The 19,737-nt window shown below is 42.7% G+C and overlaps 1 protein-coding gene across 6 annotated transcripts in view; it reads left to right on the forward strand.

Moving 5' to 3' along the window:
• Window positions 1-19,737, forward strand: part of LOC124038072 (serum response factor-like) — a 66,095-nt gene that overhangs the window by 10,233 nt on the left and 36,125 nt on the right. For 4 of the 6 annotated variants that reach the window (XM_046353502.1, XM_046353499.1, XM_046353503.1 and 1 more), the window contains exon 2: window positions 16,385-16,651. The exons of 1 other annotated variant lie outside the window; for it this stretch is intronic. In XM_046353502.1, the coding sequence (XP_046209458.1) occupies window positions 16,385-16,651 (267 nt within the window). The remainder of the gene's footprint in view (window positions 1-16,384; window positions 16,652-19,737) is intronic. One more of the 6 variants, XM_046353500.1, reaches the window with a different exon arrangement.

Genomic DNA, 19,737 nt, shown 5'->3' on the forward strand with positions numbered 1-19,737 from the left:
TTTTGATTTTTAATCTATTGTAAGGTTGCATGGCAATTTGAATGCACAGAGATACCATGGCGAGATCCTGAGGCCCATTGTCGTGCTTCATGTTTCAGCATAACAACAGCATGTCGCAAGCATCTGTACATAATTCCTGGTAGCTGAAATTGTCTCAGTTCTTCCATGGCCTGCATACTCACCAGACATGTCACCCATTTTAGCATGTTTGGGATGCTCTGGAACGAAGTGTACAACAGCGTGTCCAGTTCCTGCCAATATCCAGCAACAATGAAGAGGATTGGGACAACATTCCACAGGCCACAATCAACAGTCTGATTAACTCTATATAAAGGAGATGTTGCGTACTATGAGGCAAATGGTGGTCACAAGATACTGACTGGATTTCTGATCCACTCCCCTACTTTAAAAAAAAATGGATTTGTGACCAACTGATGCATATCGGTATTCCCAGTCATGTGAAATCCATAGATGAGGGCCTAAATTAATTTATTTCAGCTGACTAATTTCCTTATAAATCAGTCAAATCTTTTGCATTTATGTTTTTGTTCAGTGTTTATGAACAGAATGGCGTGAAATGGAATCTGTCTAAATCTGGTTTTTCTAACGGCCTCTGCACGATGAATCAATGCTCACATGCTGACCAAACCGGACGTGCGCAAGTTGATTTTGTTCAGGACACGCAGGTTGAAATATCAAAACAAAATCTGAACCAATTATAATAATTTGTGAACAGGTTGAGAGCATTAAACATTTATGGCAATTTAGCTAGCTAGCTTGCTGTGGCTAGGTAATTTGTCCTGGGATATAAACATTGGGTTGTTATTTTACCTGACATGCACAAGGTCCTCTACTCTGACAATTAATCCACAGATAAAACAAATACGCTCCTTGTCATCTCTCCACCTTCCTACAGGCTTCTTTATCTTCTTTGGACTTTATATGGCGGTTGGCAACCAACTTCACGGTGCATTACTAGAACTGATGTCCACACTCCAGTCAGTTGATCTTTCAATCACCCACGTGGCTATAAGCTTCTAAAAAAACAATGAGATTTGAAAAGCAGGACTTGCAGGGTCACAAATAGAACCAAGGTTTATTTTAGCACTTGGCCACGCAGACGCTCACGAGCAGTGTGAGTGCAGTGTTTGAATAACACGTATGCTGACCACACGTGAGCGGTGTGGTCAGGGTGGGAACAGACCTATCTCAGTATGGAGCACACTTCACAATGCATGTAGACTTATCATCTCATGGTAAAAAAATCTTGTCACATGCAGGCCTAAATTTTCTGTAGCTTAGCCTATGCTACAGTAATATAAAGACAATGTGTGTCTAATTGACCCATCTTCATCTGGCTTTCGGGGGTCACCTTGTTTTAAAAATAAATAAATATATATGTTAATTGCAGCTCAAGTTTTAACAGCCTATCAATATCGAATGTCGTTGCTTTAAATCAGTACACACACACACACACACACACACACACACACACACACACACACACACACGAGTGCTCTCGCAGTCTTTCTCTCCAACTCCATTGAAATCGCATCTAAAATAGTGCATCCTTTTGTAGATATGTTGCCTTATTTAGATATCCTAGACTACCTCTTTCGGGTAACATATTCAATGCAGTATTTCTCTTTTATATTTAGCTAATTAATGATGGGTTATACATAATATGCTTTTAAGTTATAGCTTCTGTCTCTTGCGCAATACGCTCTTGGAGTCCCATGCAAGAAAAGCTAGACTAGAATAGCTCACTGAACATTTATTTTTGTTTTAGCATTTCTTATACCAACATTTGAGGAGTGAGGCAAGTTCTATTTTGCTGAATGTTAAATACAGCAGCCAAGAAGAGCGAACGCGTGAAAGAAGAGCGAACGCGTGATGGCGGTAGGCTATAGCAGTTAACCTTCCAATCTTCGTGAAGAGAAGTGAAAGCCTTCTGCATCTAATTCTAGTCCTATATTATTCAATGATGTCATTAGAATGATTAAGATGAGGACAATGAAACATATTTAATTTAACTGTTGAAAGGAAGGAAGCAACAATCGAGAGCAAAGGGGGAGGTAGGCTAACATTAGGGGAAATATTATGAGGGCTATATATGCGACAGCCTACTAATTATCCAAATGGGCCCTATTATATATCAAATTCGCTTGCCGATATTTGTAACTTTGTAGGCCTTATGTGCTGCAGGAGAATAACATGTTCTCTTCTGCTTTATCATGGTTTGAACAATGTGTGTAATTGTTCCAGTCCATATAATTCCAGTCCAGTAAGACTGTACACACTCAAAACGAGTGTGGTCGTGCGTAATGTGCAATAGCCTATCATATGTGACTGACTGCCTCGATTCAGTCTTGTGCAGCAAAAATTGAAATTTAATTTTTTACATAGGCTAAAAGTAGAGACTCCGAGCTAGGAAATTGTATGTCATACACTGCAGCGGAAGAACACTGGGATAGTAATTCCGCTTTGAAAGTTGATAAACTTGTCACCCCACTTTTGAGAAAATGGCCCTTGAAAATTTCAGTCTCTCGATGTGCAAAACTGATAGACATACCCCAAGCGACTTACAGCTGTAATCGCAGCAAAAAGTGGCGCTACAAAGTATTAACTTAAGGGGGCTGAATAATTTTGCATGCCCAATTTTTCACTTTTTGATTTGTTAAAGTTTGAAATTTCCAATAAATGTCGTTCCACTTCATGATTGTGTCCCACTTGTTGTTGATTCTTCACAAAAAAATACAGTTTTATATCTTTGTTTGAAGCCTGAAATGTGACAAAAGGTCGCAAAGTTCAAGGGGGCCGAATACTTTCGCAAGGCACTGTATGTTGTGACAAGGTAGGGTGGTATACAGAAGATAGCCCTATTTGGTAAAATGGCAAGAACAGTTCAAATAAGCAAAGAGAAACGACAGTCCATTTCTTTAAGACATGAAGGTCAGTCAATTCGGAACATTTCAAGAACTTTGAACATTTCTTCAAGTGCAGTCGCAAAAACCATCGTGCTATGATGAAACTGGCTCTCATGAGGACATCCACAGGAAAGGAAGACTCTGAGTTACTTCTGCTGCAGAGGATAAGTTCATTCGTGTTAACTGCACCTTTAGGCCAAGAAACACAAGCAATGGACATTAGACCGGTGGAAATATGTCCTTTTGGTCGGAGTCCAAATTTGAGATTTTTAGTTTCAACAGCTGTGTTTTTGTGAGACGGGGAATAGGTGAATGGATGAGCTCCGTATTTGTGTGGTTCCCACTGTGAAGCATGGAGGAGGTGTGATGGTGTGTGGGTGCTTTGCTGGTGATACTGTCTGATTTATTTAGATTTCAAGGCACACTTAAACAGCATGGCTACCACAGCATTCTGCAGCCATATGCCATCCCATCTGGTTTGCACTTTGTGGGACTATAATTTGTTTTTCAACTGGACAACAACCCGAAACACACCTCCAGGCTATGTAAAGGCTATTTGACCAAGAAGGAGAGTGATGGAGTGCTGCATCCGATGACCTGGCCTCCACAATCACCCGACCTCAACTCAATTGAGATGGTTTTGGATGAGTTTGACCACAGAGTGATGGAAAAGCAGCCAACAAGTGCTCAGCATATGGGATAACTCCTTCAAGACTGTTGAAAATGATTACTCATGAAGCTGGTTGAGAGAATGCCAAGAGTGTGTAAAGCTGTCATCAAGGCAAAGGGTGGCTACTTTGAAGACTCTCAAATATAAAATGTATTTTGATTTGTTTAACGCTTGTTTGATTACATGTGTTATTTCATAGTTTTGATGTATTCACTATTATTCTACAATGTAGAAAATAAGCAAAATAAAGAAAAACCCTTGGTGTGTTCAAACTTGACTGGTGCTGTATGTATTGCATAATGGCACAATGTTGGGGTTTGTTCATTTAAATGTCATTATTATAATGCACAATTAGAATGCCACTCTTTGCATTGTTTGATCTTTGTAAAAAGGTTGAATTCTGAATGATGAGCAAGTCCCTACCTTGCTTGTGCTTGTTTCCTTTTGGCATCCTCCACTGTTGTCGTGGAAACTGAGGTTTCTGTATATTGTACAGTAGGCAGCAGCATGACTGATTGTTCTGTGCACTCTGGTTTTGACAAAGTATGACAGCATTCATCAGTTTGGTTTCAGATCTCTGAGGGTGCAGGCCAGGGCAGTGTAAAATGGTTGAAATTAATGGATTTCTATATCTGAAATCTGCCTCTGGTTCAGAAAAGGATCTGCAGGCTCATTCAAAGGCATGTCAAGCCTGCATACCCTCTAACAAGTCTATTTCTCCAAGACCAGGATTTTACTACTGCTCAAAATTATCATGCCCCTGAGCTTTAATGTATAGATAGATCTGAATGACTGTTCATCACCACAGTGCTAATTTGTGTGACTGCTTCAATGTAGCCAAATGCCCCAAAGCTTTACATGTAAATCAAATTTGATTAGTCACATGTGCCGAATACAACCGGTGTAGACCTTACAGTGACAACAGTCCCTAAAAACAATGCAGTTAAAAAAAGAATAAGAAATAAAAGTAACAAGTAATTGAAGAGCAGCAGTAAAATAGCGAGACTATATACAGGGGCCACTGGTTAGTTGATGCACATGTAGGTAGAGTTATAAAAGTGGTATGCATAGATGATAACAACAGAGTAGCAGCAGTGTAAAAGGGGTGGGGGGTGAAATGCAAATAGTCTGTGTAGCCCTTCATTAGATGTTCAGGAGTCTTATGGCTTGGGGTAGAAGCTGTTTCGAAGCCTCTTGGACCTAGACATGGCGCTCCGGCACCGCTTGCTTTGCGGTAGTAGAGAGACCATGCTATGACTAGGATGGCTGGAGACTTTGACCATTTTTAGGTCCTTCCTCTGACACCGTCAGGTATAGAGGTCCTGGATGGCAGGGAGCTTTGCCCCAGTGATGTAGTAGGCCGTACGCACTACCCTCTGTAGTGCCTTGCGGTCGGAGGACGAGCAGTTGCCATACCAGACAGTGACGCAACCTATCAGGATGCTCTCGATGGTGCAGCTGTAGATCCTTTTTGAGGATCTGATGACCCATGACAAATCTTTTGAATCTTATGAGGGGGAATAGGTTTTGTGCCCTCTTCATGAGCTGACAAGGTACAAATCTGTCGTTCTGCCCCTGAACAGGCAGTTAACCCACTGTTCCTAGGCCATCATTGAAAATAAGAATTTGTTCTTGACTGACTTGCCCAGTTAAATTAAAGGTAATACTGTCTTGGTGTGCTTGGACCATGTTAGTATGTTGGTGATGTGGACACCAAGGAACTTAACTTTCAACCCCGTCGATGAGAATGGGGGTGTGTTCGGTTCTCTTTTTCCTGTAGTCCACAATGATCTTCTTTGTCTTGATCACGTTGAGGGAGAGTTTGTTGTCTTGGCACCACACGGCCAGGTCTCTGAGGCTGTCTTGTCGGTGATCAGGCCTACCACTGTCATTGGCAAACGTAATGATGGTGTTTGAGTCGTGCCTGGCCGTGCAGTCATGAGTGAACAGGGAGTACAGCAGGCTACTGAGCTTGCACCCCTGAGGGGCCCCTGTGTTGAGTATCAGCATGGCGGATGTGTTGTCAGGAAGTCCAAGATCCAGTTGCAGAGGGAGGTGTTTGCTCCAAGGGTCCTTAGCGTGTTGATCAACTCTGAGGGCACTATGGTTTTGAACACTGAGCTGTAGTCAATGAACAGCATTCTCACGTAAGTGTTGCTTTTGTCCAGGTGTGGAGTACAATAGTGATTGCATCAGCTGTGGATCTGTTAGGGTGATATGCAAATTGGAGTGGGTCTAGGGTTTCTAGGATAATTGTGTTGTGAGCCATGACCAGCCTTTCCAAGCACTTCATGGCTACAGACATGAGTGCTACGGATGGGTAGTCATTTAGGCAGGTTACCTTAGTGTTCTTGGGCACAGGGACTATGGTGGTCTGCTTAAAACATGTTGGTATTACAGACTTGGACAGGAAGAGGTTGAAAATATCAGTGAAGACACGTTCCAGTTGGTCAGCGCATGCTCACAGTACACATCCAGGTAATCCGTCTGGCCCTGCGGCCTTGTGAATGCTGACCTGTTTAAAGGTAGTAGTCTTCCGGATCAGCTGGTGCTCTCATGCATGTTTCAGTGTCATTTGCCTCGAAGCGAGCATAGAAGTAGTTTCGCTCGTCTGGTAGGTTTGTGTCACTGGGCAGCTCTCAGCTGTGCTTCCCTTTTTGTAGTCTGTACTGGTTTGCAAGCCCCGTCACATCCGATGAGCTTCAGAGCCTGTGTAGTATGATTCGATCTTAGTCCTGTATTGACACTTTGTCTGTTTGATGGTTCGTCTGAGGGCATAGTGGGATTTCTTATAAGCTTCCGGGTTAAAGTCCTGCTCCTTGAAAGAGGCAACTCTAGCCTTTAGCTCAGTGCGGTGTTGCCTGTAACCCCATCCAGAAGCCATGGATATGTACATACGGTCACTGTGGGGACGACGTCATCGATGCACTTATTGATGAAGCCAATGATGGATGTGGTGTACTCCTCAATGCAATAGGAGGAATCCCGGAATATATTCCAGTCTGTGCTAGCAAAACAGTCCTGTAGCTTAGCATCTGCTTCATCTGACCACTTTTATTATTATGTAAGGCCAGAAATGGAGCATACAGTGCCTTCAGAAATCATTCACAACCCTTGACTTTCTCCACAATTTGTTGTTACAGCCTGAATAAAAAAGGAAATTCTGTGCCACTGGCCAACAGTGTAATGTCGGAGGAATTATGTTTTTAGAAATGTCTACAAATTAATAAAAAATGAAGAACTGAAATGTCTTGAGTCAAGTATTCAACCCCTTTATGGCAAGCCTAAATGTTTTTTTAAATATATTTTTTAATTCCGCTAGCGTAACCCCTCGACAACATTTCGTGGAAAAGGCAGCGTGCGAAATTCAAAACATTTTTTGGGACATGTATAACTTTCACACATTTAACAAGTCCAATACAGCACATGAAAGACACTTCTTGTTGATCTACCCATCGTGTCCGATTTCAAAAATGCTTTACAACGAAAGCACAACATATGATTATGTTAGATCACCACCAAGTCAAAAAAACACAGCCATTTTTACCAGCCAAAGATAGGAGTCACAAAAAGCAGAAATTAAATTAATCACGAACCTTTGATCTTCATCAGATGCCACTCATTGGACATCATGGTACACAATACATGTATGTTTTGTTCGATAATGTGCATATGTATATCCAAAATCTCAGTTTACATTGGCTCTTTACATGCAGTAATGTTTTGATTCCAAAACATCTGGTGATTTTGCAGAAATACTCATAATAAACATTGATAAAAGATACAAGTGTTATTCACAGAATTAAAGAGACTTCTCCTTAACCTCTCTGGGCCAAAAGCCAGGGAAAATGCAGTGTCAAATTTAAAATAAATTACTATAAAAATAAAACTTTCATTAAATCACACATGCAAGATAGCAAATAAAGCTACACTTGTTGTGAATCCAGCCACCATGTCAGATTTCAAAAAGGCTTTTCGGCGAAAGCAAACAATGCTATTATCTGCAGGCGCGACACAACGCAGAAATAAAAATATAATTCATGCCTTTGACGAGCTTCTTTTGGTGGCACTTTGTCAAAGTCAATAATACTGGCAGCGCAATATTGCTTAGAATCTAGGGCAATGGTGACATCATTGAGGACCTTTTAAGGTTGCAGTGACACATCCGTAACCTGAGAGGAAACCAGATTGCATACCCCAGAGAATACTATAGACATTAAGAAAGCCAGTCAGTTGATTATTGACAAGTTTTTCCAACACTTTTGATAAACAGGGCGAAATAGAAATAGGCCTATAACAGAGCTCAGCCATGTGCTTCTTGTCAGTAACAACCACATCATCAACATTAAGGGACATGGGCAGCTGTGAAGAGGAGGGTTTATTCTCCAGGTTTTTAACCGTTTTCCAGAATTTCTTGGGGTTAGACCAACAGAGAGAGAACTGCTTCTTAAGTTAAAGTAACTAACTTTGGCCTTCCGGATAGCCTGAGTGCACTTATTTCTCATTTGCCTGAAGGATAGCCAGTCAGCCTGAGTATGCATGTGCCGAGCCTTTCGCCGAATGCAGGTGGGAGTAACTATGCAACATCACGGTCGAATCAGGGGCTGAACCTATTTTTTTACATTTTCTTTATGGGGGCGTTAACAATACCACTGAAAATATCAAAAAAGAAGGGCCAAGTGTCTTCGACAGAGGGTATCAAGCTGATTCATACCATTTTACAGAGGCCAGTTCATGAACGAAGGCTTGCTCATTAAAGTTTTTTAGCAAACGTCCTATGACAAGTCAGGACCGTTTTTTTTCACTGAGCAGCCATTACAAATACAGGCTGTAAAACAGTGATCACTAAGGCCATTACAGAAAACACCAGACTGATACCTATCAGGATTATTTGTGAGGATAACATCGAGGAGAGTAGACTTGCCTGGGTGTTTGAAGTCACACTTTCTGGTATTGGTAATAATCTGATAAAGATTCAGGGAGTCCCATTGCTTTAGGACTTGGTCAGGTGGTTTAAGTGTGTCCACAGTTTAGGTCACGAAGCAGGACAAATTCAGGCTGGTGCTGATGGAGGACGATAGCACCCAGCAACAGTCAACAAAGAAATATTTGAAAGTTGAATTGTTAAAACCAGCAAATAATTTTTTTGGGGGTACAGACTTGGTGGTATTCAAAGCACTCTTTCTTAACCACGTCTCCGTAATGACCAACACATCTGGATTGGAGCTGTGAACCCACACTTTCAATTGATCCATTTTAGGTAATAAGCTTCTAGTGCTAACGTGCAGAAAACCCAGGCTTTTACAAGAGCAGAAATCAGTGAAGCAGATATCAAAGCACAAGTCAGAATTGGGGCTAGCAACAGATGGGCCTGGGTGTACATGTACATTTCCAGATATCATCAATAGTAATAGAATCAAGGCACAGCATAGGACAGGAGTAAACAGTTGCCTGTCAGCGTTAGTCCTGTGGGTGAAAACAACTTGTTGATATTAGAGGTCGAAGGAGAATGGCAATCTAACAGGTGGGCCACAAACAGACAAATAATGGCTCAGTACAACAGTGGTGTGCTGAATTGCATCTCGGAATGCACAACTAGTCGACCTTTGTCACAGATGGGCTATTGCTGCAGACGACCACACCGGGTTCCACTCCTGTCAGCTAAAAACAAAAGTGGCGCCAGTGGGCACACGATCACCAACACTCGTCAATTGAGAAGTGGAAAAACATATCAAGTGGGTAAAACGGTATGTAAACATTTATTAAAGTGACCAGTGTACATAGGGCAGCAGTCTTTAAGGTGCAGGGTAGAGTACAGGGTGGTAGATGGCTAGTAACAGTGACTAAGGTTCAGGCCAGGGTACTAGATGTCGTTATGGGTCTGGGTGGAACTGATATACCCAAGACTCGACCTGGGCTCGATTGGGTTTGGCTCTGAAATTCTAACTTTACTACAGCTGATAGACCCGACCACGGCTCCACGGCTCATCTAATAAGGTGAATTTATTGACGTATAGAAGGCCTAGCTAACATCTATAAAGAATTATTAATTAACCAGAAAAGCAACTTAGCTGATAAACATATTTTTTTCTGTCGCCCGTGCCCATTCTGGTCTAGACCCCGGACCTGTTAGACCTGACCAGTACCTTATGTTGAGTGTTCCTCGGGTCCATTCAGGTCTGATTATTCTCTGGTCCGTCCAGGTCCCCATTTTTGTTATTTTATTTTTAAAAATTTGGGGGTCCATTCGGGTCAGTTCTGATTTGTCCTCGGGTCTAACTTTTTGGACCCGTGAAGACCCCTGCAAGGTACTGGGTGTAGGCCGGCTAGTGGTGACTATTTAACAGTCTTACGGCTTGGAGATTGAAAAACAGCTTCTGTCTCTGTTCCAGCTTTGATGCACCTGTACTGTCTCCTAGATAGTAGTGGGGTGAACAGGCCATTGCTCAGGTGGCTGAGGTCCTTGACAATCTTCTTGGCCTTCCTGTGACACTGTGTGCTGTAGATGTCCTGGAGGGCAGGTAGTGTGCCCCCGGAGATGTGTTGGGCTGAGAGCACCAGCTTCTGGAGAGCCCTGCGGTTCTGGATGGTGCAATTGCCGGTGATACAGCCCGACAGGATGCATCTGTAGAAGTCTGAGAGTGTCTTAGGGGCCAAGCCGAATTTCTTCAGCCTCCCTGCCTCCTTATTCAACCTGCTGTCTATGTGAGTGGACCATTTCAGGTCCTCAGTGATGTGCACGCCAAGAAACTTGAAGCTTTTCACCCTCTCCACTACTGCCCCGTCGATGTGGATGGGGGAGTGCTCTCTCTGCTGTCTCCTGAAGTCCATGATCAGCTCCATTTTATTTGACATTGAGGGAGAGGTTATTTTCCTGGCACCACTATGCCAAGGACCTCCCGTCCTCCCTGTAGGCTGTCTCGTTAGCCAATTTGACGATTGAGTTGGAGAGGTGCTTGGCCATGCAGTCATGGGTATCAGAAGTAAAATTACAGGCAAACTGGCATGCTACTGTGCATTTCTAGATCTTAAACTGTCGAGTAGATCCACGACTGATCCAAATGGAATGAAACACTCATCACTGGGCTTTTGTACTGTTATTCAAATGACATTTTCACTGCAGGTTAGAGTAGAATTTTGTACTCCCTTATAAACGCTCTGCATAAGAGCGTCTGCTAAATGACTTAAATGTAAATGTAAAATAAACAATAATGCAATTATTCATTGCATTGTGGTAGACTAGTCTAGGCAGGATAATTGTATTGTCCCTCAAGATCAATAGGGAAGCTTGTTTGTAAACAAAGTAAAAAATAAATGAACACTATACAAAACATTGTTAAAACTATAATTTTGATATCATGTATGGTCAGTCTGTGCATCCAAATCTCTGTTTCTGAATTTAATTGGTTACATTTTGCCAGCTCCATGCTTTTTACTGAAACAGGGGCGAGGAGGCTGCTTTATTGTTTCAACTGTTGATTGTCTCTCTAAGGAATACATTTGATGTTTTATCACTTATTTTCAGAAAAATAACATGAAATTAACACTTACTAAGCTATTTTAAACTTGACTATGGATTCATTACATCTACATTGGCAGCCATTCTGAATTCCGCTTCCTGCCTAAAGTTTACAATGAACACCGCTTCTAGGATGTTTTCATATCACAATCACTGCATTGCACTACACGCTGCCCTATCCCACCTTGACAAGAGTAATACATATGTGAGAATGTTGTTAATCGACTACAACTCAGCCTTCAACACCATAGTGCCCTCCAAGCTCATCACTAAGCTCAGAGCCCTGGGTCTGAACCTCGACCCCAGGTGGTGAAGGTTGGCAACAACTGCTCCACCAAGCTTATCCTCAAAACGGAGGCCGCTAAGGGTTATGTGCTTAGTCCCCTTCTGTACTCCCTGTTCACCAATGCTGCGTGGCCGCACAAGATTCCAACACCATCATTAAGTTTGCTGACAACAATACAGTGGTAGGCCCGATTACCAACAACAACGAGACAGCCTACAGGGAGGAGGTGTAACCTCAATGTCAATAAAAGGAAGGAACTGAGGAGGCTGCAGTGAGCATGCCCAACGGGGCCGCAGTGGAGAGAGTCAAAAGCTTCAAGTTTCTCACTGAGGACCTGAAATGCTCCCTCTACATCGGCACCGTGATGAAGTCGCAACAGCGCCTCTTCAACCTCAAGAGGATGAAGAAATTTGTCTGGGCTCCTAGGACCCTCCAAAACGTCTACAGATGCACCATCGAGAGCATTCTGTCGGGCTGCAGGGCTCTCCAGAGGGTGGTTAGGTCAGCCCAACACATCACCGGGGGCACACTGCCTACCCTAAGGACATCTACAGCACCCGGTGATACAGGAAGGCCAAATAGATAATCAAGGACCTCAGCCACCCGAGTCCCGGCTTGTCACACCCTGCTACCAGACTGAGACCGTACAGGTGCATCAAAGCTGGGCCCATCAGACTGTTGAACAGTCATCACTAGCCTGCCTCCACCTGGTTCCCTGCCCTGCACGTTAGACACTGTCACTAGCCGGCTCTGCCCGGTACTCTACCATGTATTTTTGTCTACTGCCCTATGTATATATATAGTCATTGAACACTGATCACTTATTACTTATTGTTGTTCTGAAATCGTTTCTGTAGTTGGAAACGGATAAGAGTAGCATTTGTGAAATATTGTTTTGTTGATTTATTTACTCTGAGAAATAAAGGTAATTGATTACTGTTTATATGTACCTACTGCATTCTCAACATAGCTCATCCTATATAACCACTGCCATAGATACCTTTTCTTACTTGTATATTGTCCATACTGTCTATACACTCCACGTATTAGTATTCCAGATTCTGACCTTGCTTGTTCTGATATTGCTCATTCTGATACTTGTTCATTTCTTTTTTTTTTTTTTTTTTTTTTTTTTTTTTGGGGGGGGGATTGTTTGTATTTGTACTGCTTTTTTGTATTGTACTGTTAGACACTTACTGCACTGCTGGAGCTAGGAACACTAGCATTTCGCGGCACCTGCTTTAACATCTGCTAGTCTGTGTACGTGATAAACCTCGATTTGATATGTCACTAAATGTCATGATTTTATCTGTTGCATCATACTTGCATACATTTTCTTCGGGTCAAATACCAGCTATTATGGCAACCATTTGGTATTTTTGCAATAACACGTTTCCTGGTGAAGTTTGAAATGGGCACCCCTTCTGGGATGTTTTCGTATCGCCTGAAGACAGTTTGTACCAAATTTCATGCTTTAATCCACCAGGTAATGTTTTTTTTGCTCAGGCCCTGGACTATAAAGCAAACAAGCTAGAATGACAGAGGGTACACATAGGATTGAACAAACTCCGATTTTTCAACACTATGTAGTTATCAAGCCGTGCACTTGGGTATTGGCCAAGCCACCCTGACACACACACACATATAGCCCTGGTATGGCTGAGACAAGCTGATCACACAGTTCTTGGTACAGCAAGACATCCTCTCATTGAATTATGGATAAAATTAATTGGAAATGTTACTGAGCGCTGCATACTCTATGCACTCCATTTCTAAGAATATTTCCGCAGGGCCCACTGAAGTTGAATAATTAAATGGTGAAGTAAGTCCAGCCAACCACAGGTCTCATCTTCGCTGTTTTTCAGAGCATGCATATATTTCCAGAAGCTGGCTGTCTTTGATTCGTTCATTAGACACATCAGCTCAAGAAGTGAAGCCTGCACCGCTGGCCTAGCAAGTATGACAGACTCACAGAAAGTGTTGGAAGTTGCTCATACACTCATTGACCCTCTATTTATTTTCCCCTTTTTCCCTCCAATTTTGATCTCGTCTCATCCCTGCAACTCCCCAATGGGATCCGGAGGCGAAGGTCGAGTCATGCATCCTCTGAAACATGACCCACCAAACCAAACTTCTTAATACCCGCCTGCTTAACCCGGAAGCCAGCCACACCAATGTGTCTGAGGAAAAACTGTTCACCTGGTGACCAAAGTCAGCCTGCAGGCGCCCGGCCAGCCAGAAGGAGTCACTAGAGCGCGATGAGCCAAGTAAATGATGATTTAGCATAGGCTATTTGATAAAGGTAAAGAAGCGATTGTTGGTTGTGTGAATGACAGCCATCCTCTAGTCCTCCTTCCTACTCTGCATTTCTGCCAGAATGATACCCTGTGGCTAGCAATGAAATCATTCATCAGCCTACATAAATTGTATTCATTAAGGTGATGTAGAGTAGGCAGACTACCATTACCATCTCTCTCCTTTTCTCCCTTTCTCTCTGAAAAACGTGCCACCAGAAGCATCCTACACTTTACTGATCACTCAAGTAAATCAAAAGGCTCTCTTAGGGAGTGCACAAGGTTTGCTCCAAGTGCAACAATAAGTCTGTGTGAGAATAACTCATGGTGTGGGTTGCATATCTGATGCAAGAGCTATGCTGTATTCGTGGAACACTACACAACTGGCTTTGTGGTTAGTGTCCACCCTGAGTTTGGATGGTTGGGAGTTCGTTCTCTGACCGGGTCATACCAAAGACCAAAAATGGGGCCTGATGCATCCCTGATTGGCACTCCATATTAAGGATACAGATTGGGGGAAAGGGCCTGTGATAGACTAGTGTCCTGTCCAGGGAGTGTACTTGCACATCAAGATGCCTCACGCCACAGAAACAGGAGATAGGAGCAGGGGCCTATGAGCTGTTCCGGCTCGCTCGTGCAAGGTTAGTTACTTAGTTACTTATACCACTGGTGTGTGTGTGTGTGAGAGAGATGTCTGGTGTAATGTATGACAAGGCGGGACAGCTCATGTTCTACTGTTTCACAGCTTGTGAGAGGAGTCATTGCTCATGTGCTCTATTTAAGATCTACAGTGCCTTTGAAAAAATATTCAGACCTCTTGGCTTTTTCCACATTTTGTTACGTTACAGCCTAAACATTTTCCTCATCAATCTATACACAATACCCCATAATTACAAAGCAAAAACAGGTTTGCTAAATTATAAAAAAAAACTGAAATATCAGGTTTACATAAGTATTCAGACCCTTTACTCAGTACTTCTTTGAAGCAGCGATTGCAGCATAGTCTTCTTGGGACGCAACAAGCTTGGCACACCTGTATTTGGGGAGTTTCTCCCATTCTTCTCTTTCAAGCTCTGTCAGGTTGGATGGGGAGCATTATCCGGTCTATGTTCAGGTCTCTCCAGAGATGTTCAAGTCCGGGCTCTGGCTGGGCCACTCAAGGACATTTCAGATACGTGTCCCGAAGCCACTCCTGCATTGTCTTGTCTGTGTGCTTAGGGTTGTTGTCCTGTTGGAAGGTGAACCTTCAACCCAGTCTGATGTCCTGAACACTCAGAGCAGGTTTTCATCAACAATCTCTCTGTACTTTGCTCCATTCATCTTTGCCTCGATCCTGATTGGTCTCCCAGTCCCTGCCGCTGAAAAACATCCCCACAGCTTGATGCTGCCATCACCATGCTTCACCGTAGGGATGGTGCCAGGTTTCCTCCAGAGGTGACACTTGGTATTCAGGCCAAAGAGTTCAATCTTGGTTTCATCAGACCAGAGAATCTTGTTTCTCATGGTCCGAGTCCTTTAGGTGCCCTTTGGCAAACACCAAGTGGGTTGTCATGCGCCTTTTACTGAGGATTGGCTTCCGTGTGGCCACTCTACCATAAAGGCTGGATTGGTAGACTGCTGCAGAGATGGTTGTCCTTCTGGAAGGTTCTCCCATCTCCACAGAGGAACTTCGGGTTATTGGTTATCTCCCAGACCAAGGCCCTTCTCATCCTAATTGCACAGTTTGGCCGTGAGGCCAGCTCTAGGAAGAGTCTTGCTGGTTCCAAACGATTTCCATTTAAGAATTATGGAGACCACTGTGTTCTTGGGGACCTTCTTCAATGCTGCAGATATTTTTTGGTACTCTTCCCCAGATCTGTGCCTCGACACAATCCTGTCTCTGAGCTCTATGGACAATTTCTTTGACCTCATGGCTAGTTTTGTTTCCAAATAATGTCCAATCAATTGAACTTACCACAGGTGGACCCCAATCAAGCCATATAAACATCTCAAGGATGATCAATGGAAACAGGATGCACCTGAGCTCAAATTAGAGTCTCATAGCAAAGGGTCTGAATACTTAAGTAAATAAGGTATTTCTGTTTTTCGCATTGTCATTATGGGTTATTGTGTATAGATTGCTCAAATGTATTTAAAAAAAAAATCTGTTTTAGAATAAGGCTGTAATGTAGTAAAGTGGAAAATGTCAAGTGGTGTGAATACTTTCCGAAGGCACTGTACATGGTTATTACCACTCCCCCTTTCCTTTCTCTCCCTTACAACCAAGACACCCATCATAAGGAATGCAATTATTCTCACTATCACACTCTATTCTTGGACCTTTTATCTCATGATATTTTAGCTACATTTGTGCTATATGTCCAGAATTCACCAGAGAGGTATTGTTAGACTTGCAGTGTGTTTCTTGGCTAGTTGGCTGCAATTTCAACCAGTTATCCTTGGGTAACACCACCAAGAACTATGTTTTTTCCTATTACAATTAAGTCTTGTCTGTGTTGGTAAGGAAAGTTTTAAATAATTTGTTTCAGTTATTAAGAACGTGGTGGGATGTCGGCTTACTTTTTTTATTTTGGCACATGATGCAGACTGATGTTGATGCTCATGCTGAAACTGATATTAGTTGTTGATGCTCATGCTGAAACTGATATTAGTTGTTGATGCTGATTCTCTCCCTCCCTGCCATGACAGGCTTATGAGCTCTCCACGTTGACAGGAACCCAGGTCCTGCTACTGGTGGCCAGCGAGACGGGCCACGTCTACACGTTCGCCACGCGGAAGCTCCAGCCCATGATCACCAGCGAGACAGGCAAGGCCCTCATCCAGACGTGCCTCAACTCTCCGGACTCCCCGCCCCGCAACGACCCCTCCACTGACCAGCGTATGAGCGCCACAGGCTTCGAGGAGACTGACCTTACCTACCAGGTGTCTGAGTCGGAGAGCCTTGGGGAGACCAAGGTGAGTTCTGCTGCTGCTCTTCACCATAAGGACCAGGGTCGTATTCATTAGGCACCGAACATACCAAAAAAAATGGACTGAAACAAGGAGGGAGTACATGAACTTGACAAATAAAAAATGCTCATTTTTATTTTCCGTTGCAAAACCTTTTGCTACAGAGTGCCCTAATGAAAATGACCCAGAACAAACTGGCTTTGGAACAGAAACAGAACACATCTGCATGTTCTGCTCATCACTTTACCTGTACTGTACATGCTGTTCGGTTCCCAAGTGTTTACAAAGAATGGCATTGCTATTTTTTTGTTTGTTAACTGTTGTCTGTATTTCAATGCTAAAGGAATACAGTAATTGCAGTCAACATAGTCACTTACTTAAAAAAGATATTGCACCAGAGAGTTACTATAATAGATTCTCAGTCAAATCCCCCCAGAATTTTATAGCCAAGCACAGCAGAGGAGAACTGGACTAGTTCATCAGATTCACATTCAGTTATGGAAACTCTTACTGGTATGTATAGAATGAGCTGTGGTTTGTCACCGGTTTTAAACTTTTGTGTCAAACTCAAGGCAACCTCTTTTGGCTTGTTGCTCGCGGTTTTGTTTGATTATCTACTAAATATTTTTTTGTTGGCTCAAACAGCCTGGCTACGTCTCTTGTGGCAGGAAGCAGGGGTGTAAAGACAGACGAAAGTAGTGGAACACAAAACCACTCAACAGAATGGATTAGAAGTCAATCTAATCTAATCTTCAATCTACCTCGCTTCAATCTACCTCGCACAGAAAAGTTCTCAAACCCCTGACTATAAACCTGTAGGTCAAGGCAGGTCCGGGTTGTATTATGAGAAGCCTACAGCCAGTTGTATATGTATGTATGTATGTTTTTTTACAGTATGATTATTCATGTCGTCCTATGTCTATAATACAATACATATTTTTTTTACCTTTTAGAATAAAAGTTTGTTTTTTTGCATGCTGATTCAGCATGAGCACTTCACTGTAGTTACTCACTGTATTATTGGAAGAAGGGTTTTTCATGAGAAACTCAATATTGCTATTCTAATTGTGCAGTGATATACCTGATACTGTTCTAAAAAGGTAGTAGGCTTTGTGATGTGCAGTGGAAAGAGATTACAATGTTTTAAAGCCATTTGGACGTTCTTTATAGTCAGATGTGCTTCATTACCCAATGGAACACTGTGATGCTGTTGCTTACATAGTCACATGCTAGCCACCGGGATTTCCTCCGCTGTTGACTTGATTTAAGTACACTCCTTTGAAGAGGACCTCCTTTGAAGAGGACCATACACTATGTGCTCATTTCATGTTTTCACAAGCCAGTTACTTGCTGTCTACCTTGAGGATGGTGATCAACCTTTGGGTTGTTAAGTCACTAATGCCCACTTCACTCATTGGTATAAAAAAAACAAAAATAAAGGATTCTGCCTCCAAGGCCATATATGGTATGGTTTCCCTGCCTGTTCTCTTGGCTGAGGCTCCTCACATTCCTTATAAGCTGCAGCTGTCTTTGGAGTCCTGCAACAGTGATGTGGTGGTGGGTTGTATGTACATTTGAGTGAGGGGGGGGTTGTAGATGGGGACATATTATTTAAGAAGACCGATGGAATGGAAACATTTGGCTGTTATCAGTGATATGTCCCCTTGGATGTCATTTGTCATTGAGACTGTGGATGGTTGGTGATGGGGCCTCAGTTCAGTTATTGTGTGGAAGATCAATGTGTGTGTGTGAGAGAGAGAGAGAGAGACTCTTGAGTATGGTTTCATTGTAAAGGCAATCCAAGTTTAATACATGTGGGGGATCAACACTTGTATTGTTAGACGCTGGCAGATGGTTACTGTAGCCATGACGAACTCTTGATCCCTTTGCTTTAGTTTTCAAGGCTGCTGCTTTGTGCTTCCCTGAAGTCTCTAGATACCATTGGTGTTGAGAACACTATGTCATACATACTGTAGAAACTAGTCTAAACATTTCACCTTTTGGTCTGGTTGGTGGAGGGAGAGGGGGAGATGAAGGGAGGGACGGGTGCAGGGTGAAACAGAAGAGTTAGGTCAGCAGCACCCACGTGACAAGATGCAGTCGAGCCATGCTGCGAACATCATGTGACATTTGGAAACCTGTCGTAGCCTAATGATGTGTGTACTACTGTACATCATATGATTACTTTCAATAGAAGTGACAGATGTAGAGAGAACCTATCTCCTTAGTTTTTTGTGTATTTCCCTGTTCTGTCTGTTAGTGGGGTTACTCAAGTTACTCAAGACACTGATAATAATATAATAATAATATATGCCATTTAGCAGACTCTTTTATCCAAAGCGACTTACAGTCATGTGTGCATACATTCTACGTATGGGTGGTCCCGGGGATCGAACCCACTACCCTGGCGTTACAAGCGCCATGCTCTACAGAAGGACCACTGATCTAAGGCATGTGCTTTTTTCTCCATAACAGTTATGGTTATAATTTGGGGAGGGTAAACTGATCCTAGATCTGTGTGTAAAGGTAGCATCCTAGTGACACCATGCCCCCTCTCTTGCACTCCCTCCCTCCTGCTCTCTCTGCAGGATTTTTTTTTTTCAAATTTTCTCTATTAGTCCTCATTCCCCATAGTAATGAAGGTATGTTATATTATTCCAGTTGATGGAAAACTGCTGTAGGTAAATGAAGTTTTTCTACTTCTGCTCTCCCACCACTGTACCACTGTGTGTCTCTTTTAAATTATTATTATTATTTTTTTAACCTTTTTTACTAGGCAAGTCAGTTAAGAACACATTCTTAGTTTTAATGACGGCCTAGGAACAGTTAACTGCCTGTTCAGGGGCAGAACGACAGATTTTGTACCTTGTCAGCTCAGGGATTTGAACTTACTAGTCCAATGCTCTAACCACTAGGCTACCCTGCCGCTCTGGACACAAGGTGAGCTTTGGCTGTGGAGGGCTGCAGCAAGGCAGGGGGCATTCTGTGACAATTGAGTGTCATTGAGATAATAGAAAGTTCATTTACTCAGATATGCAGCCTTATCACAAGGTTACTCCTAAATAGGGAGTCTGACACATTTAGTGGAAGTG

The sequence above is a fragment of the Oncorhynchus gorbuscha genome, linkage group LG06 (assembly GCF_021184085.1).
Source record: "Oncorhynchus gorbuscha isolate QuinsamMale2020 ecotype Even-year linkage group LG06, OgorEven_v1.0, whole genome shotgun sequence".
Taxonomy (NCBI): Eukaryota; Metazoa; Chordata; class Actinopteri; order Salmoniformes; family Salmonidae; genus Oncorhynchus; species Oncorhynchus gorbuscha.